Source organism: Humulus lupulus, chromosome 1 (assembly GCF_963169125.1).
Source record: "Humulus lupulus chromosome 1, drHumLupu1.1, whole genome shotgun sequence".
Classification (NCBI taxonomy): domain Eukaryota; kingdom Viridiplantae; phylum Streptophyta; class Magnoliopsida; order Rosales; family Cannabaceae; genus Humulus; species Humulus lupulus.
In genome coordinates, this window is record NC_084793.1 from 68,970,012 (window position 1) to 68,987,092 (window position 17,081).

Genomic DNA, 17,081 nt, shown 5'->3' on the forward strand with positions numbered 1-17,081 from the left:
GGTGATGTACGAGCTAGTTGGAGTTAAACCTAACTAGCCTAAGGTCAGCGGCAGCCCTATCTAGATCCCTAAAAGGGTATGGGTTACCTTGGCCAGAGGGACCGGCTGCTGCCCCCAATAAAGCTCGGTCCGCGTCAGGGTTCCGAGCGGCCTCAGGAGCTCGCCTCTTCTGAATGAGCGGCACCTCGTCCTCTTCTTGCTCCTCACCGTCGTCGGCAGTAACACCTCCCTCTGGGATGGGAACTAGCTCGCAGACTATCGGGAAATTAGCCAACGTCCTCCTCAAGGCCAAAGTTTGGCCTTCGGAAATTAATTTACACGCCAACATCATGTCATCAGACACAAGCTGACGGTAGTCCTTCTCGCTGGGCGGAAGCCCCGCCAAGGTATCGTATTGACCCCCAAAGGTCACTGATTTGGCCGTCCTCGCAAAAATGGCTGCACGAAGATACTCCAGTTAGTATACACGCGAGAGGACTGAGTATGAAAAGAATAATTCTCCGAGCTGAGAAAGGAAAGGAAACTTACGAGGGCGGTTGAAGTACCAGTGCTCGCAGTTGCGAAACCCGTTCGACATAAAGAACTGATCTTTGAAGTCGTTGGGGTGGCTGGGCAGCTCGATGACTGCGGGTGAGTTCAGGAAGTGGGTCAGATAGTAGAACCCGCCGCCTCATCCCCGTTGGTTCGGGCTAGCCTTGAGGCAGAAAAAGTACAAGAAGTCCGCAGGGGTAGGGACGTCCCACATCTGCTTTAGGAAGAGGTACTTCAGCCCCGCCAACAGTCAGTATGAGTTTGGGGGGAGCTGGAATGGCGCCAACTTCACATAGTTAAGGAAGTCAGCGAAGTACTGGTCGAGGGGGAGGAAGGCCTCGGCCTTTAAGTGTTCATTACTCCAGGGCGCAAAATTGTCCTGGAGTGGTGCACAACTCCTCTCCCCCTCGAAGGGAGGTCGGGCGATGAGGACGCTCGTCCCAACCTCAATGTTGTGGGACAGCATGATCTTGTTGACCCTTCCTTGGGTCGTTATTTTAAAGACTATCCTCTCGGCCTCGAAAAATGCGTCAGGTGCGACCGCGACCTCCTTCTCCACCACGGAGCCGAATTCATGAATGGGGGAATCAAGGACGACCTCATTTCCCTTGTGAGTTTCTGGGACAACGAGCCAGCTAAGTTCTTTTTGGGCGCGCTTTTCTAGGGTACCATCAGCTCGCCTATCGAACAAGAACGACGGAATTTTTAGTGGGCGACGTAGAATTTTTTGTACAGGAAAGAAATAACAAAGGCCGAGGATTCTAACACGCGAGCTGATGCAATCTCAGCCCGCGGTGTAGTGCCACGCGCTACCTATGCTACGCGCCTAGGTTTCCCAGTAGACTCCTGATATTTAGGGATCCGTGTGTCAGAAAATCAGGCCACTACCCTCCTTGGGGAGCGGTTTAGAGCAAAACTGGCCAAGAAGCATAGCCCCTAAGAAACCTAATGTTGAACCCTAAAAACCTTTCATATTCTACATGCCGAATGGATATTTTCTAAAAATTACCCAGGAATCACCCAAAGATTTACCCAGTTTATGAACATCACAATCCTAGATATATTTTAGGACCTACTCAAACCTAAACTGAAACCTATATACCAAAAATGTTTCGGAACAACCTAATGCTAATGACGGTGAAGTGCAGATTAGCATGGTAAAGAAAGAAGAGAAACACGCAAAAACCAGAAAAAGAAAAGTTCTAGTAAAACAGAAAACTTACAGTGTGTTCTTCAACGAAAGGAATGAGCAACGTAGAAGGAGAGTTCCTGAAAAGATCCTTGGTGACTGGGTTTCCGAAGGTTTTGGTGGCAGATTTCTGGGATGTTACGAGAAAAGGAAGAAGGGTTTTTGAAGTTCAGAAGAGAGAAAATTAGGAAAAGTTTCGAATGAAAGGTGATGAACACTGAAAATTGCCAGCCCTATTTATACGTAATAAGCCTAAAGAAACGTGGACCGTTCGATCAAGTTAATGCAGGATACGAGGATCATGTTTCGAAAGATTAAACGACGGTAAAAAGGTGGCCAGGCCATTTAATGCAATCCTCGAAACCCGAACAGACGCCAATCGCGACATTCCATGTGTTCAGTACTTGGGTAATGAACAAACATGGGTAATCGCAACAGAAGTTTAAAAGTCCCCACCGTGTCAGTCAGAGAATGATGTCATAAGACACAGGCAGAGACTTGGGGGGCAAATGTACGCCCTAATATTCAGCCCGGGTCTTTTATGTAGCTCGAGTACAACTGGCTAAGAACAGTACTAAGGGACTCACAAGTTGATATTTCCTCTGCGAAGTCAGTGCGACTCCCTAGGTAATAACACGAGCTGAGGAATACGAAGCATTAAGGCACGAGCTAGAGATGGATATAAAATACAGCATCCTAGGCACGAGCTGGCGTTATGTTCAGGTCGTAGTACTCTGACAACCTGCCATGTCCAGGATTCTTTATAAACCTGGACACGTTATTTATAAACGTGCATGGTTAGACATTACATGACCGTTATCCCTGAATTCTCGGACACGTAACATAAATGTGCATGATCAAACATCACATGTCTGATTATGTCAGACGACCCATGATCAATTCTATCTAATGATTAGACCATACCTTAATATATATTGTAATATTCATCATTTGTGGAAGACAGGGCACATATAGGATGGGTATCCACGTGATGACCCCGGCACCTACCCTGGGATGGTTTTTTTATAAATACCAAGACCTTGGATGAGAGAAGAGGTTGGGTTTTTTCTGTGTAATGCAAATACTTTGTCGAAATATTGGGAGACATATAGTAATAATATAGACTCGTGGACTAGGGGGATTTTAGCATCCGAACCACGTAAAAAGGAACGAGTGTTCTTACTATAATATTCTAAGCATCCTTAAGAGTCATTATTCTGACTACGGTTTATCCTTAAGCACTAGTTTATTCAAGCTAATTACGTAATACACTGTTGGCGAAAAACCGCGTCAACAATATTAATAAAAAAAAATTATATCATCTAATATCTAAACCTATCATATGCATTTTTTATAACATAATATTTAATTAAATCAAATTAATAAATATATTTACAATCTATCCCTAAAACATACAAATCCAACCTAAAAAAACAAAATTCAACACAATATAAATAACCAATTACACATATGAAAACGTAATTTAACACTTAATCAATAATAAAAAAACTTAAAAGCAATACCCAAAAGTCAGGCTATAGCATTATCTTCCGTCAATAATCTAATCCCAAGGCTCGGGCTAGGCATAAGTAATCTGCCAAAAAAAAAACCCAAAAAATTTCAAAACTCATTTATACCAAACACAAAATACACACATATACTAACAAAAAAATATATTTTAAACTATAAAATAGAAAAAAAAAATAGGATTAGATTACCAAAACAAGGCAAAAATGGCAGTAAAAGGCTCAGACCAGTGAAGAACTCTCTGGTTTTCTCTGGTTTTTCCATAATTTTTTGCAGAAAATGAAGAAGAATGCTATGCCTGGGGGGTTATATCGTTGTGACCTATAGCAACGTCATGTCATCGCTATAGGTAATGACTAGTTGTCGCTGATTTCAAACGCACCATTTCACTCAAACGTTGAGACCCTACAGCGATGACATGTCATCATTGTAGGATAGTGAATAGTCACACGAATCCTCTCGTGTGCTACGCGTCTACCCTACAGCAACGACATGTCATCGTTATAGGCAGTGAAAATTTGACTTAAATTTTTTGGCGGCTCACTTTCCCATGTTTTTTTTTTCCTATAGCGACAACATGTCGTTGTTATAGAGTATAAAATAACTGATCAGTGGATTAAATTGGACTCTATAGCGACGACATGTCGTCGCTATAGTGAGAGAAAAATAGGCAACCTACTCTTGGCGGTTAAGTTCCCTCCATATGCTACAGCGACGACATATCGTCGCTCTAAAATAATATATTTCCCTCCTTTTTTCCACGATGACTCTGCCGCGACGAGTCGCTATAGGGGCGTGCAAATAGGAAACCAACTCTGGGCAGTTGAGTTCCCTGAGCATCCTACAGCGACGATAGGTCGTCGCTATAGACAAACGCATTTCCCTCTTTTTCTTCGACTAAGACCCTACAGTGACGACTCGTCGCCGCCGAAGAGTCAGTCCCCGCCTCATGTGTTGGATTAGCTTATACAAGATCTTTATTTATTTTCATGTATATCTAATATTAAACAAATTAATACGAGATAGCCTAAAACATGTTTCTAAAATTGAATTCAAAGAGAAACAAAGAACAGAATACTTACAGTATACGCAGCGGAATTAAAGAGTCCTTCCTTCAGTTTCTCTAACTCTTGTATCCTCTCTGTCGCAGAGTATTATCAAGAAACTGAACCGATCTTCTATTTTCTTCACAATCTTCCAATGTATCCTTAGACCCACCTAGACTAGTGTGGGCAATTCTCAACACATGAGATAGATATAGAGAGAAGAAGATAAAATAACAAAGTGGCTTAGAAAAGGACTTGTGTTTAGAGAGAATCTAAAACTATCAGAAAATCTGACTTGTGACTTATCAAACTTGTGTTTTGACTTCTCTCTAAGCACTCCTTTTATAGACTCAATTAGGCCATTTAATTTAATTAAAAAATCAATCAAATAATAGCCATTTTGAAGCCCTAGGTTGAAATTATCATGGGCTATAGGCCCGTGAAATTTCTCATTTGATTATAAGCCCATTGGACTTAAAATCAAGGCCTGTATTATTTTCTATTGATTTAATTATTTAAATCCTTTATCAAATTAATTATTTATAATTTGAACCTTGATTTAAATTTATTTATTAATTTAGATACCAATTTATCTTAATTAATAAATCTGCCATAATTTCTCTTTTCTTCTCAAAATTACACAACTCTGTGAAACTATCCAAAATTGACCTGGTCAACTTTGATAATTCTAATTGATAATTAAATCAATTAATTGAGACTATCTAGATGATTTTATTCAAGGTACAATGGGGACCATGGGCCTATGAAATCAAGCTCCAATAAGTTATCATAAATCTAACAAATAAATTTACTAACTTATTAATTCCTCGTGACTCCACTATAGACTCGGAATTGCACTCTTGAATTCACAGAACGCTCTATAACAAATATAGATACGCTATTAATTATCCATTGTTACAACCATAATTGTCACTCAATCCTCTATAGACGGTCTACAATGAGATAGGACTAAAATACCGTTTTACCCCTCATTGTATTTTATCCTTAAAACACTTAGTTCCTTGTAAATGATATTTCAGTAAACTAATTTAATTACTGAAATGAGATCTCTATCATTTAACACCTTGAACCAAACTAAAAGGAAACCATTGTTTCACTTCTTCATCAGAAGCTATAGATGTTCATATCTATGATTAACACTCTCACTCAATTATAATACCGAGTTCCCAAGATGTAAGTATGGGCTAGTCCGTAGGGTAAGCTGGTAACGAACAAGTCAAAGAACTCAAATAACACAATCAGTTAGAATACTAACCACTTAGAATTGAGATTGAATTGACATATGGTCAACTATATGATATGACTAGAATAGATAATAACGGTATGTTTACTTATCTTATCAACTGTCAATATCGGTCCAGTCCGATGTAACAAATACATCCGATCTTATCTACTTTGCTAATATTCTGGAAAGAACATAACACTATAATGTGTAAGTAGATCATATCGTAGATTGTCAAGTCAGTGTAAATCCTGGGCACTGACTAATCTTAGGACTAACTTATTTTGAACATATAATCATATTTATATTCCACTGTGATTACGTCACTATAAATAAGATTAGCTATATGCTTGGGATTTAATAGAAGTTTATATTAAACAAATAATCATGAAAATAAAACATGTGAGGAAAGTGATTGACCAAGTCAAAAAATGATTTCTATTCTTTTATTGATAATAAAATGAGATTACAAAGAATTTGGGTTTTAATTAGGGCATAAAACCCCAACATCATGTTCCCTCCAAATTCCTGGTACCCTACAGCGACGACGCATCGTCACTGTAGGGTATCAAGAATTTGAAGAGCCTGGTCGCGTGTTGTTGACGACCCTAAAATGATAATTTTTCGTGGATTTTTCCTACATACAGCGACGACTCTAAACTTTGGAGTCGTCGCAATAGATATCGTCGTTGTAGAGTCTTTTTCTTGTAGTGTCACTACTTAAGTAGTTTATCCGTCAAAAATTTTACATGGGTATTTAACTGATATAATTGTAACTACTTGAGTAATTTTGTATCAAAATTTTTACATAGATATTTAACTGCAATAATTGTTATTACTTGAGTAGTTTTGCCGCCATAATCCCTTATTATTATTGCTCCAATTTGGTTTAATGAAGGTGGTGTGTAATTTATTCCATTATTATATAGAGTGTTGCTATGGAGCACCACCCCTTGACATCATGTAAGTGATTGAATTATAATATTTGAGAGTCTATATTAAATTTAATAAATTACAAAATACCGCATTAAATAATATTGCATACTACAGTACCCTCAACAATATATATATTTTGTATATATAGGGAAATTTCAGGGTGCACTACCTTGTGTTTTCTTTTATGTTTTCTTTTATGACTATACAAATTATAGCTATTTAGAGCATTCTACAAATTTTTTGAGAATTTGAAATAATGTACAGTGCTGAAAGCAGAGTTCAAACATGTTACTTTCCACGTACATAAAAAAATTAATCACACGTGCAACAAACTATTTAAATATTATTTTCGGCACTGTAAATTATTCTAAATAACTACAATGCACACAGCCATAAAATAATTGATACGAAAATCACTCTAGTACACCAATCTGCTTTTTTATTTTGGGGTGCACTTAACAATACCCTTTATATATAATGAAGATTTCAACCTTTCATTTCTTTTACACATACTTACACGCTCAACTACTAAGCTACGCAAGTGGTGTCCCATAGCAATATTCTATTACATACAAAATTATCCCATCACATTTAAATTTGCAATAGTTAATATCAATGAAAAAGACTCGTGACTTTTTATAGGCAAACCACTGTACGGTCACTTTCATGCATAAAAAGCTAAATTATAATATTACTACAAACTTCAAAAATCCACCAATAATGAAAGGAAAACAAGTCATTAACGATAATAATATTAATAATAAAGCAACAACTCATTAAATCTTCTTCTTCTTCAGAAAAAAAAAAACTCATTAAATCTTCTTTTCCCATTTGTTATCATCGTTTTGTGGATCGCTCATCATCAACACGATGTCGTTTGCAATGTTTTCAGCATCTTCTTTGGCTCCATAGAGACCTCTTCTAGATAGACCCACACAATACAAACCCTTCTTCCCTTTCCAGTGATTTGGGTAACTTATTTTTGGAATCCCATCATTATCCAACATACAATCATCCCCCTTCAGAAAAGAAAAAAGAAGAAGAAAAATCTAATCAAGTCTCTTTTCGTAATGTAAAAGTAAAACAATAATGTCAGGTCTTTACTTTTAGAGTTCATAATGTGAAGAGAAATATACAAGAGTCTAAAAACGGCAAAAGAAATCTTGTAGCTTAAGTTATATATATTCTGTCTTGTTCATTTTTTTTCTTTGTTGAAAATTAGTTGGAGCTTTTATCAGTTACGTACCTTAAGCCACAAATTCGTTGACCTCTTGAAACCCGTACAGAACACTATTGCGTCGACTTGGTACGACTTGTTGTTCTTCAACACAACGACGTCGTTTTTAACGCTTTCAATCTCTGCTGGCAATACCTGGACCGAATCAAGTGTGGTTTCTGGGTGAGTCAATATACGACTTTTCTTATATGGCCTAACATTTATTTATCTCTTAAACTTGATCATTAATCCTAATTTTTTTTTTATAAATCATTAATCAATAAAAATAATTAAAAGGGAAAAGTATTAATCAACTTATTTAATTTTGTTACGTAGTACCTGAATCTCGCCGGTCTTGATCTTATGGCAAGTGCCGACATCAATAATTGGGTATTTACCATATTTGACCTTCATATAGAAAGGGCCTTCAGAGGGCCTTTCTATACCGTACTTGGTTAAATCTCCATACATCAACTTACTAAGCATCACCACTACAGAGTCCACCATTTTTAATGGAAGATACTTCAACAAAACCAATGCCAAATAAACCATCTCCCTTGACACAACATGAATCTACATGTATACCATAATATATATCAAAAAAAATATTCATAAGAAAACAATAGTCAAAGTCAATTACAATCATTACAAACAGCACAGAAAGATTCTCTATTAATAAAGCATATATAAATTAATGTTTTGAATGATAAAATGGGAAATAGAATAATTTTAATATTGTCTGTTGCTTTTGCTCGAAAAAGAGAAACGTACCGGGCTTCGGACGATAACGGATGTTTTGGCGTCGTGGTTGGTGAGATCAAGAGCAATTTCCATGCCGGAATTGCCTGAGCCAACAACCAAGACCTTCTTGTTCCGGAACTCTTTCCCTGATTTGAACTGGGTCGAGTGTAGAATCTCCCCGGCGAAACCATCCAAGCCTTTAATCTCCGGCACAAAAGGGTTGGCCGTTTCTCCGGTAGCCACCACCAAGAACCTACCGGAATATTCCTCGATGTTTTTATCACCCAAGTCGTTGAGTCTTGCTTTGACGTTCCATTTGCCGGAAGCCTCGTCATAGATGGCTGACTCGACGGTTCTCCGGTAAACGGGTCGAATCTGGAAATGAGAAACGTAGTCGTTTAAGTATTGGAGGAAGAGGTTTTTGGGGACGTACTGAGGAAAAGTAGAGGGAAAGGCCATGTGAGGAAGCTCGCAAAATTGCTTTCTGAGATGAAAATGGAGTCGGTCGTAAGCGTACTTTTTCCAAAGAGAAGCGAAACAGTCTTCTCTTTCTAGAATGATGTATGGGATCGATAGTCGGCTCAGGGAACCCGCCACGGCCAGGCCAGAAGGTCCAGCTCCCACTATTATCACCCCTCCATCTTCTCTCGCCATTGTTTTTTTAGAAGAACTCAATATAATACGAGAGTAATGACTCTGTCTGTCTAGCTATATAGATATATAATATGATTGATATGAAGGGTGTTTATAGGAGTTACAAAAGGGAAATTTGATTAATCATACTTATATTAGCTTAATAATTAAAATTTGAACCAAAGTTAACCACCATATGATATCAATGCTCATCTTTCATTTAATACCAAAAATACCCCTCTCATAACACATTTCCTCTCTATTCTCCCTCTTCCTCTCTACCTCTCTTCACCATACCTCTCTTCACCATACATTCTCTCTCACTCTCTCTTCACCATACGTTTTACACACAAGATTTTTATACTAAAATCTTGCAAGAAAGATACACATTCGGACATTGTGGATTGTTTGAGGAGAAACACCAAGCTTTGTGTTATTTTTGCTCATAGTGAAGATATTAAATGGGTAAGTGATTTTCTTTGATTCTTGTTGTTGTTGGTTGCTTTTATGATTCATAATGCTGTTTATATGTTGGATCTATAGTTTGTTGGTATTTTTTGCTGTTTTTTTGGGTGAAAATCGTGTTATGTGAAAATCTGCGTTTTCTTGGGTTCCCTGAGTTTTTTTCTAAATGCCCGATAGTGTCCGATAGAGACCCGATACAGGCACGATAGTTGTTGAGTTTCAAGGTTAGGGATGAAGGTCCGATGGCAACCCGATGGTTGCCCGATAGTTTGGTTACCCGATGGTTATAAGGGTACGATGGCTACCCGATGGTTGCCCCGATTATTATTTTAAATCTACACATCCTTTTAAGTACGATAATGGATCGATAGTAGTCCGATATATGCCCGATAGTTATTATTAAGTTACTGCTGACCTAATAGTACGATGGTACTCGATGTTACCCGATACTTGCCCGATATTAGTGTTTTAAGTGATCAAAAAACATAAATAAAACTTTGCCCGATACCGCCCGATATGGCCCGATACTGGTACGATTCCCAAACATTTGAACTAAATTTCGACATTTTGTTGCCATTTACTGATTTTTTTTCTTTGTACATGATAGGGTCAACTTTGTTCGCGTACTTAATGTATAATGGTGTTTGGGAGCGTGAAGGTAGAGATTGGGTTTTTAATGGAGCCGAAAATTTAACGTTCGAGTTGGAGAAGGACATAACTTACTCACAACTTGTTGAACTTCTGTACTCAGAGCTGGAGGTTGACAAAGTGCAGTATGACCTGAAATTAGAAGTGAATTATAAGTACATGAAAGGGTTAATGTATCGGCCTGAACTTATAAGGAATGACAAGGGTGTAAGCTTATATTTGTCAATGCTTTTGAAGAAGCCAGATGAATTTGTTCCCCTTTTTGTGACTTTGGTGGAGAAGAATATCATTGTTGATCGTAATCCTCCACCAAGTACTGTTAAGGATACTCGTAGTGAGGTTGGGACTTATGTTCCAGAAACAAATCCGGAGGTGCTGGTAGCCACTGCTATACCTGAATCAAACCCTTTCATACCAACAGTTGACCATGTAGCACAGATGCCATTTCATGATGATTTTCCTGATTGTCCTGACCCTGAAAATGATTTTGAGGGCAATGACGACCAAGAAACAGAGGTCCGTTCTCAAGCTTTGAGCCTGAGTCCACTGTCGTACCAAATACCGAGGCAAACAACATGTAGAAGTAGACCCCGTAGAGAAGATCGCCAAACACCTGGTACTAGTAGTAGTCGTCCAGACGGAACAAATGATGCTAGAGAATTTAGTGATCCACTCTCTTCTTCGACATATTATAGTAAATTCAAAGCTCAGATGTTTACAAGAGAAGACATTGAGGATAATAGTCACTATATATCTATGGGTGGCACATCGGGCGGGGAGATTCATTTAGGAAAGTTTTTCAGAGACAAGGAACATTTAAAAAAGGTTGCTGGCTTGTTTGCAATGAAGAAGGGATTCGACTTTATAGTTAAGAAGTCTGGTACTGATGTTTGGTATATTACATGCAAGGATCCTGATTGTGGGTGGAGGTTAAGAGGGAAGAAGAAGCAACTTTCTAACATGTTCGAGGTGACAGCATTTGAAAATGTACACACATGTTCCCTCGATGTTCGAAAAAAAGATAACCGTCAAGCATCACCTTTGGTAGTTGCCAAACTGATCAAGGATAAATTCTCAGTTAACGGTTCAGATTATTTAGCCTCCAAAATAAGAGAAGATATGAAGAATTCTTTCGGGATCGAAATGAGTTATGAGAAGGCTTGGAGATGCAGAGAGAAAGCACTCCACATAGTTAGGGGTACGCCTGAAGCTTCATATTCGAAGTTACCTGGGTACTTGCACATGCTGCGGTTGAACAATCCCGATTCCATTACTGATTTCAAGGTAGACGAGGGTCGCTTCAAGTATTGCTTTTTTTCTCTGGGTGCTTGTAGGCGGGGATTCAAGTTTTGTCGACCTGTTATATGTATTGATGGGTCCTTCTTGAAAACTAGGTATGGTGGCCAAATGTTGTGTGCCGTGGCATTGGATTCAGACAGCCACATATTTCCGATTGCTTTCGCAATGGTTGACAGTGAGAACCACGACTCTTGGACCTATTTCATGAGGAAGTTGAAACAAGCGATTGGTGATGTTGAGAACTTAGCATTCGTATCGGATAGGCATCAAAGCATTGTTCATGCTTTGGAACTTGTCTTCCCTGATGCACCCCATGGCGCATGCTACCACCACATTATTATGAACGTGGCTAGCAAGTTCAAGACTGATTGCTTCACGGATCATATTTACAGTTGTGCATACTCGTATAAGAAGACAGATTTTGAAAGAGAATTTGAAAAGATAAAAGCAATGGATGTTCGAGTTGCACTATATCTTGAGGGCATTGGATTTGAAAGATGGGTTCGTGCGTACTTTCCAGGGGACCGTTACAATGTAATGACAAGTAATTGGGCTGAAAGTTTCAACAGCAAAACTAAGGACGCAAGAGCCTTCCCGATCACTGCTTTTGTTGAATTCATCAGGTTTACTATTCAAACATGGTTTGCTACTCGAAAGGAAAACGCTGAAAAGTGTAGCACGACTCTATCACCAGTTATGGAGGGGGACTTGTCATGTCAATTTGAGAAATCTCGGTTCTTAAGCGTCGACAGAGCTGGACCTTATACATTTAATGTCCACCCCGGAGGAACAGTTCAGAGCGGTGGTATAGTTGATTTGGAGGCACGACAATGCAGTTGCGGCCTATTCCAAATCATGAAGATTCCTTGTCCACATGCATGTGCTGCTGCTCAAGAACGAAATATTAGCATGTACGCATTGTGCTCTCAATATTACACAAGAGAGAGTTGGAAGAGCACATATGAGGGGACAATTATGCCAGTTGGTGATGAGGATGATTGGGAATTGCCTGAAGACATTAAGAACATCCAAGTTGGAGTACCGATTGAGAAGAAACCTGTAGGCCGACCGAAGAAGCAAAAGGTCGGACGAATTAGGAAAAATCGATATCCTTCTAATGGAGACAAGGTTGTGATACAACGATGTTGTAGCAAGTGTGGTGGTAAAGGGCACAACAAAGCGTCTTGCAAGTACCGAGGTTAACTTGTTTTGTTTGTATTCTAGTTGACCTATTATGTTTTATTTCTGCTTGAACTAGTAATATTTGTTATGTGCTGGATTTTGCAGGTTTTTTTCTGTTTTTTTCTCCATTATGAAACTCTTAAATATGTAATAATCCAGTGTTGGTTCGATAGTGCACGATGCCGGTACGACAATGCACGATATTGTTTGTTGTAGGATTATTTAAATGTATCTTACAATATGGTACGACGTTGCTCGATGTAGTACGATAGTTAATGTACGACATTAGGGTACGATAATGTACGATATTGGTCCGATAATGGTACGATGGTATGGTTTCAGGACTGTTCGTGAAATTTGTGAGGCAAGTGAGGGTACGATAGAGTACGATAGTGATCGATGATAGTACGATGCAGAGATTAAGCACATTAAAATGTAGTAATTACAAAAAGAGCAATCAAAAAAATTATACAATTCAAAAAAATTAAGACCGTTCAACATAAGTTTTGGTAGAATAAGTCTACACACCACCTTTGCCTAAAAAGTTTCATATTATTGTCAGTTACATTATCAAATGGTAGTTGTAGAAGCTTATGTTCAATATGCTCAATTACGTAACATCCGCAATCGCCACTGCATTAGAAAATAAACAATAATTTAATAAAGTTTTGTAATTAAGAAATAATAATTAATATGTGATATTTAATAAAGTTCACCTGGATTTTGTTTGCGGTACGAATTCACGTGGAATGAGTTTCCAATCGAAGGGTCTGACCTGACTCTCTGATGCTGTCAACTGAGGCGCGAGTATAACGTCATGGTTCTCAAATAAACCGGACTGTCGCAAGACCGACGGGAAAATGGTACACCAGTCAACCATCAAGCTGATCAAATCGTTTTCGGAAATTGATCCAATACTGGAGTCAAAGATGTTGAGCATCCACCCATTCAGGTCTGCCTCTACAGCTACCCAATGCATTTGGTCTTTCAAGAAGAGGGCAAAATAAATGAACTCCTTGTTCTGCCAACTCGGTAAGAACTGGACTGCATCACCCCTAACCAGGTCCAATATACTGTCATCCCAACTAAATCTAGAGTAGTCAGAACCTGGAAAAGCGTCCCACCGACCCTTCAATGATTCGGGAAAAATTGTAGGCATAACAACACATTTCTGAGGGTACACGTTAGGATAAAATTCTAGACGCCTCCTCATGAGATGGAATGCTGCATCTAAATGCTACATTAAAGGAAAATTAAGTCAGTAACCACAATATCGTACCAAAATAAACAAACAAAAAAACTATCAGACATGAATATAGTAACTATCGTACCCCAATCGTACCATTATCGTACCCCAATCGTACATGAATATATTAACAATAAAACCTTCTATCGTACCAATATCGTGTTAATGTCGTACCATCATCGTACCTTTATGGCAAAAACTAGTATTATACACCATCGTACCCACTAGCGTCCCACTGTCGTACCATCATCGTACATTATCGTACTACCATCGTACCTAAATTGTCCCAATACAAATTCTAAAATTATGATGGTAATAGTAACTACTTAACAAATTATATCGTACCACTATCGTGCTAATGTCGTACCACCATCGTACCATTGACATAAACAGTTTATAATTTGACACTTATAATTATCGTACTACTTTCGTACCATATCGTACCCATATCGTACCACTATATATAGAAACATTTAAATAAATTTTCAACATTATTTAATTATGAAGTTATAGAAAACTTACAGAGTCAGAAAGCCATGTCCTCGGAGTATGCAGTTTCAGGAACCAAGCAGCATCGTGTGTCCCTGAGAAGCATTCCCTCGGATATTTATTCCCAATCGTGCCAAGCAACCACTTGTGAAAGGTCATAAGTAATTTACCATCAACAACCCTCAATGGATCCACATTCACTGCTGTCTTCGATTTCTTATTCCTTTTCCTCATTGCAGTGTACTCATCGAACCACCTAGGCCTCTTTCTTTCTCTCCTCTTCTCCGGTGCTGGTGGAGCTATGTTTAAGAATTGTACTTCAGAATCTTCAGTATCTCCGATTACAGTAATTTGCATATCCTCTGGTGTGCGAAAAATGTGATCATCTACATCATCAGGTCTGTAATCGTTAGGGAGAATGTCTTCATCTACAGGAGACTGAGGGCCTTCTTCAGTGGACTGAGGGTGTGGATCTGGAACTGGCCTACTAAGATCTTCCATCATTGTCATAAGCTTCTGCAATTGACCCAAGATCTCGGACTGACCTTTAATAAGGGCACTTTGTTGCCCTTCAACCTTTTCCAACCTGGCCAAAATCATAGAGTAGCCTGGTTGCTCAGCTTGGGAGGAGGTGCTGGCATGAGGTGTTGATGGGGGAACCTCAGGTTGAGCTGGTGGAACCTCCTTAAAAATATTTGCTGCTTCTGCTTGCTCAGCTAACTTTTCAGCAAGCTTTTCAGCCTGGCTCTGTAAGGCTTCCTGTGTAGGCTGTCCATCGGGACCCACCTCTAGTTCCTCTAACCCCATGTCCACATACAATGGGGCTTCATTGTCTGTAAGGGTCCTCACATACTGTTCTTCAGCAGGTCGGGCACACAGGTAGGGGTATACTGTCAACTGCCACAAAAAACAATGCATATTTAGATTGGAAAGTAAAACAATATATCATGTCAATTGGTAAACTATCGTACCCCAATCGTACCCATATCGTACCCATATCATGCAATTATCGTACCCATATCGTACCCATAACATAACAATATCGTACCCGTAAGTGAGAATTGCTTGCTAACTATCGTACCATCATCGTACAACATCGTACCAATATTGTACCACTACTACTACATTAACAAAGAATACATATCGTACCCCCATCGGACCATCATCGTACCAAATCGTACCACTTAGTCAGTTTTCAAACAGTTGACAAAAAACCACAAAATAACCCCATAATCGTACTCAAATCGTACTCTATCGTATTCCTATCATGCAGTACCCATAAAATTGCATATCTAGAAAAAAATATAGAACATTCAAAAGTAAAGTAAAAGCTCACCTTTTTGGCAAACAACTTAATAAGTTGCTCTTTGTGTATCTCTACTTTCTCCTTGCTCTGCCAGTTGATCATTCTTGGTATGCCTTGGCCCAATCTCACAGCATGATCCTGACCCAACTCAATGATGGACTCAAAAGCCCAATACTGCAATGCTGCAGCATACCCATAAATAGAGTACTTGGCCTCCTTTTGAGTCTTTCCTTTCTCAATCTTCTTCTGTAAATGCTTCTTCATTTCAACAAAGTCTTTTTGACAAGTTTGTAACAACTTCTGGTATGATATCTTCCCCCACGGGTACTGGAAAAAGAAGTCAACGTCGTCTACCATCTTCAGCATGTCAGTCCAAACTATCAACTTCTCCTCACGACCTTTCAAAACACCCTCAACTAATAAGCACAAACCCATCTTGTACACATCATCAACTATTTGACAACTCTCAAAAGTTCTGCGCAGTTGCCCTATGCTCACTTGGGAATGACCATTGAAGTACTCAAGAATTAACCGATCCGAAGTGGTCTTCGCTTTAATCTCAGCTTCAGACGGTCCGGCCTCAAAATTTAAACCAGTAACTAAAGCGAACTCCAATTGGCTAAATCTACATCTTTTTTTCCCAATATAAAACTGGACTTCGTCAGTCTTCTCCCCTCTGAATTTGTGCAACAACAATTGATGGACTAAGGCACCAGAAAAATTTAATGGTTCCGCCATGAAGAACTGTTTGAAAGGGGATTCCTTCACCCTATCCAATAAACCACACTGTATAAATTTTGCTTTAATCTTTGGAAAGTACCAACTGCCGCGCCAAGTGATACGTCCCGTAAAATGTTCCTCTACTGGAACTATCAGTTGTGGAGGTCTTAAGTTCTGCATAAAACAAATAAATACCCAATTAAATAGAATAACAAAAAAAAACATCAAATTTTATATTCTGCAATATACTATCGAGCAACTATCGGAATCTATCGCACCATATCGGACACCAATGGAAAACTGGAACTATAACATTATCGTGCACAATCGTACCTCACATCGTACACCATCGTATTATAACATACACAACAATTTGTTCCCACTATCGGGCACACATCGTACCCAACATCGTACCCTATCGTACCTCCATCTTCAACCTCAAGTTATCAGAAAACACAACCTATCGTACCACCATCGAACCACTATCGTACCCCTATCGTACACTCATCTTCAACCTGAAGTTATGAGAAACACAAATACTATCGTACCCATATCGACCCACTATCGTACCTTATCGTACCTCTAAAAAAACCCAGAAATTTTTTTCAAAATTTTACGGTTTATCAGATGTCACACAGTCAGATTTAACACAGTCAAATTCAAC

General features: G+C 38.9%; 1 protein-coding gene across 1 annotated transcript; it reads right to left on the reverse strand.

Moving 5' to 3' along the window:
- Positions 1–6,985: 6,985 nt before the first annotated feature.
- On the reverse strand, positions 6,986–9,125 carry LOC133794111 (probable indole-3-pyruvate monooxygenase YUCCA10). The gene is made up of 4 exons (XM_062231311.1): positions 8,460–9,125; positions 8,028–8,261; positions 7,719–7,844; positions 6,986–7,491 (listed from the first exon to the last, which is right to left on the reverse strand). The coding sequence occupies exons 1-4, from the start codon at positions 9,081–9,083 to the stop codon at positions 7,285–7,287; spliced, it is 1,191 nt and encodes a 396-aa protein (XP_062087295.1). The 5' UTR covers positions 9,084–9,125; the 3' UTR covers positions 6,986–7,284.
- Between the last annotated feature and the right edge of the window lie 7,956 nt (positions 9,126–17,081).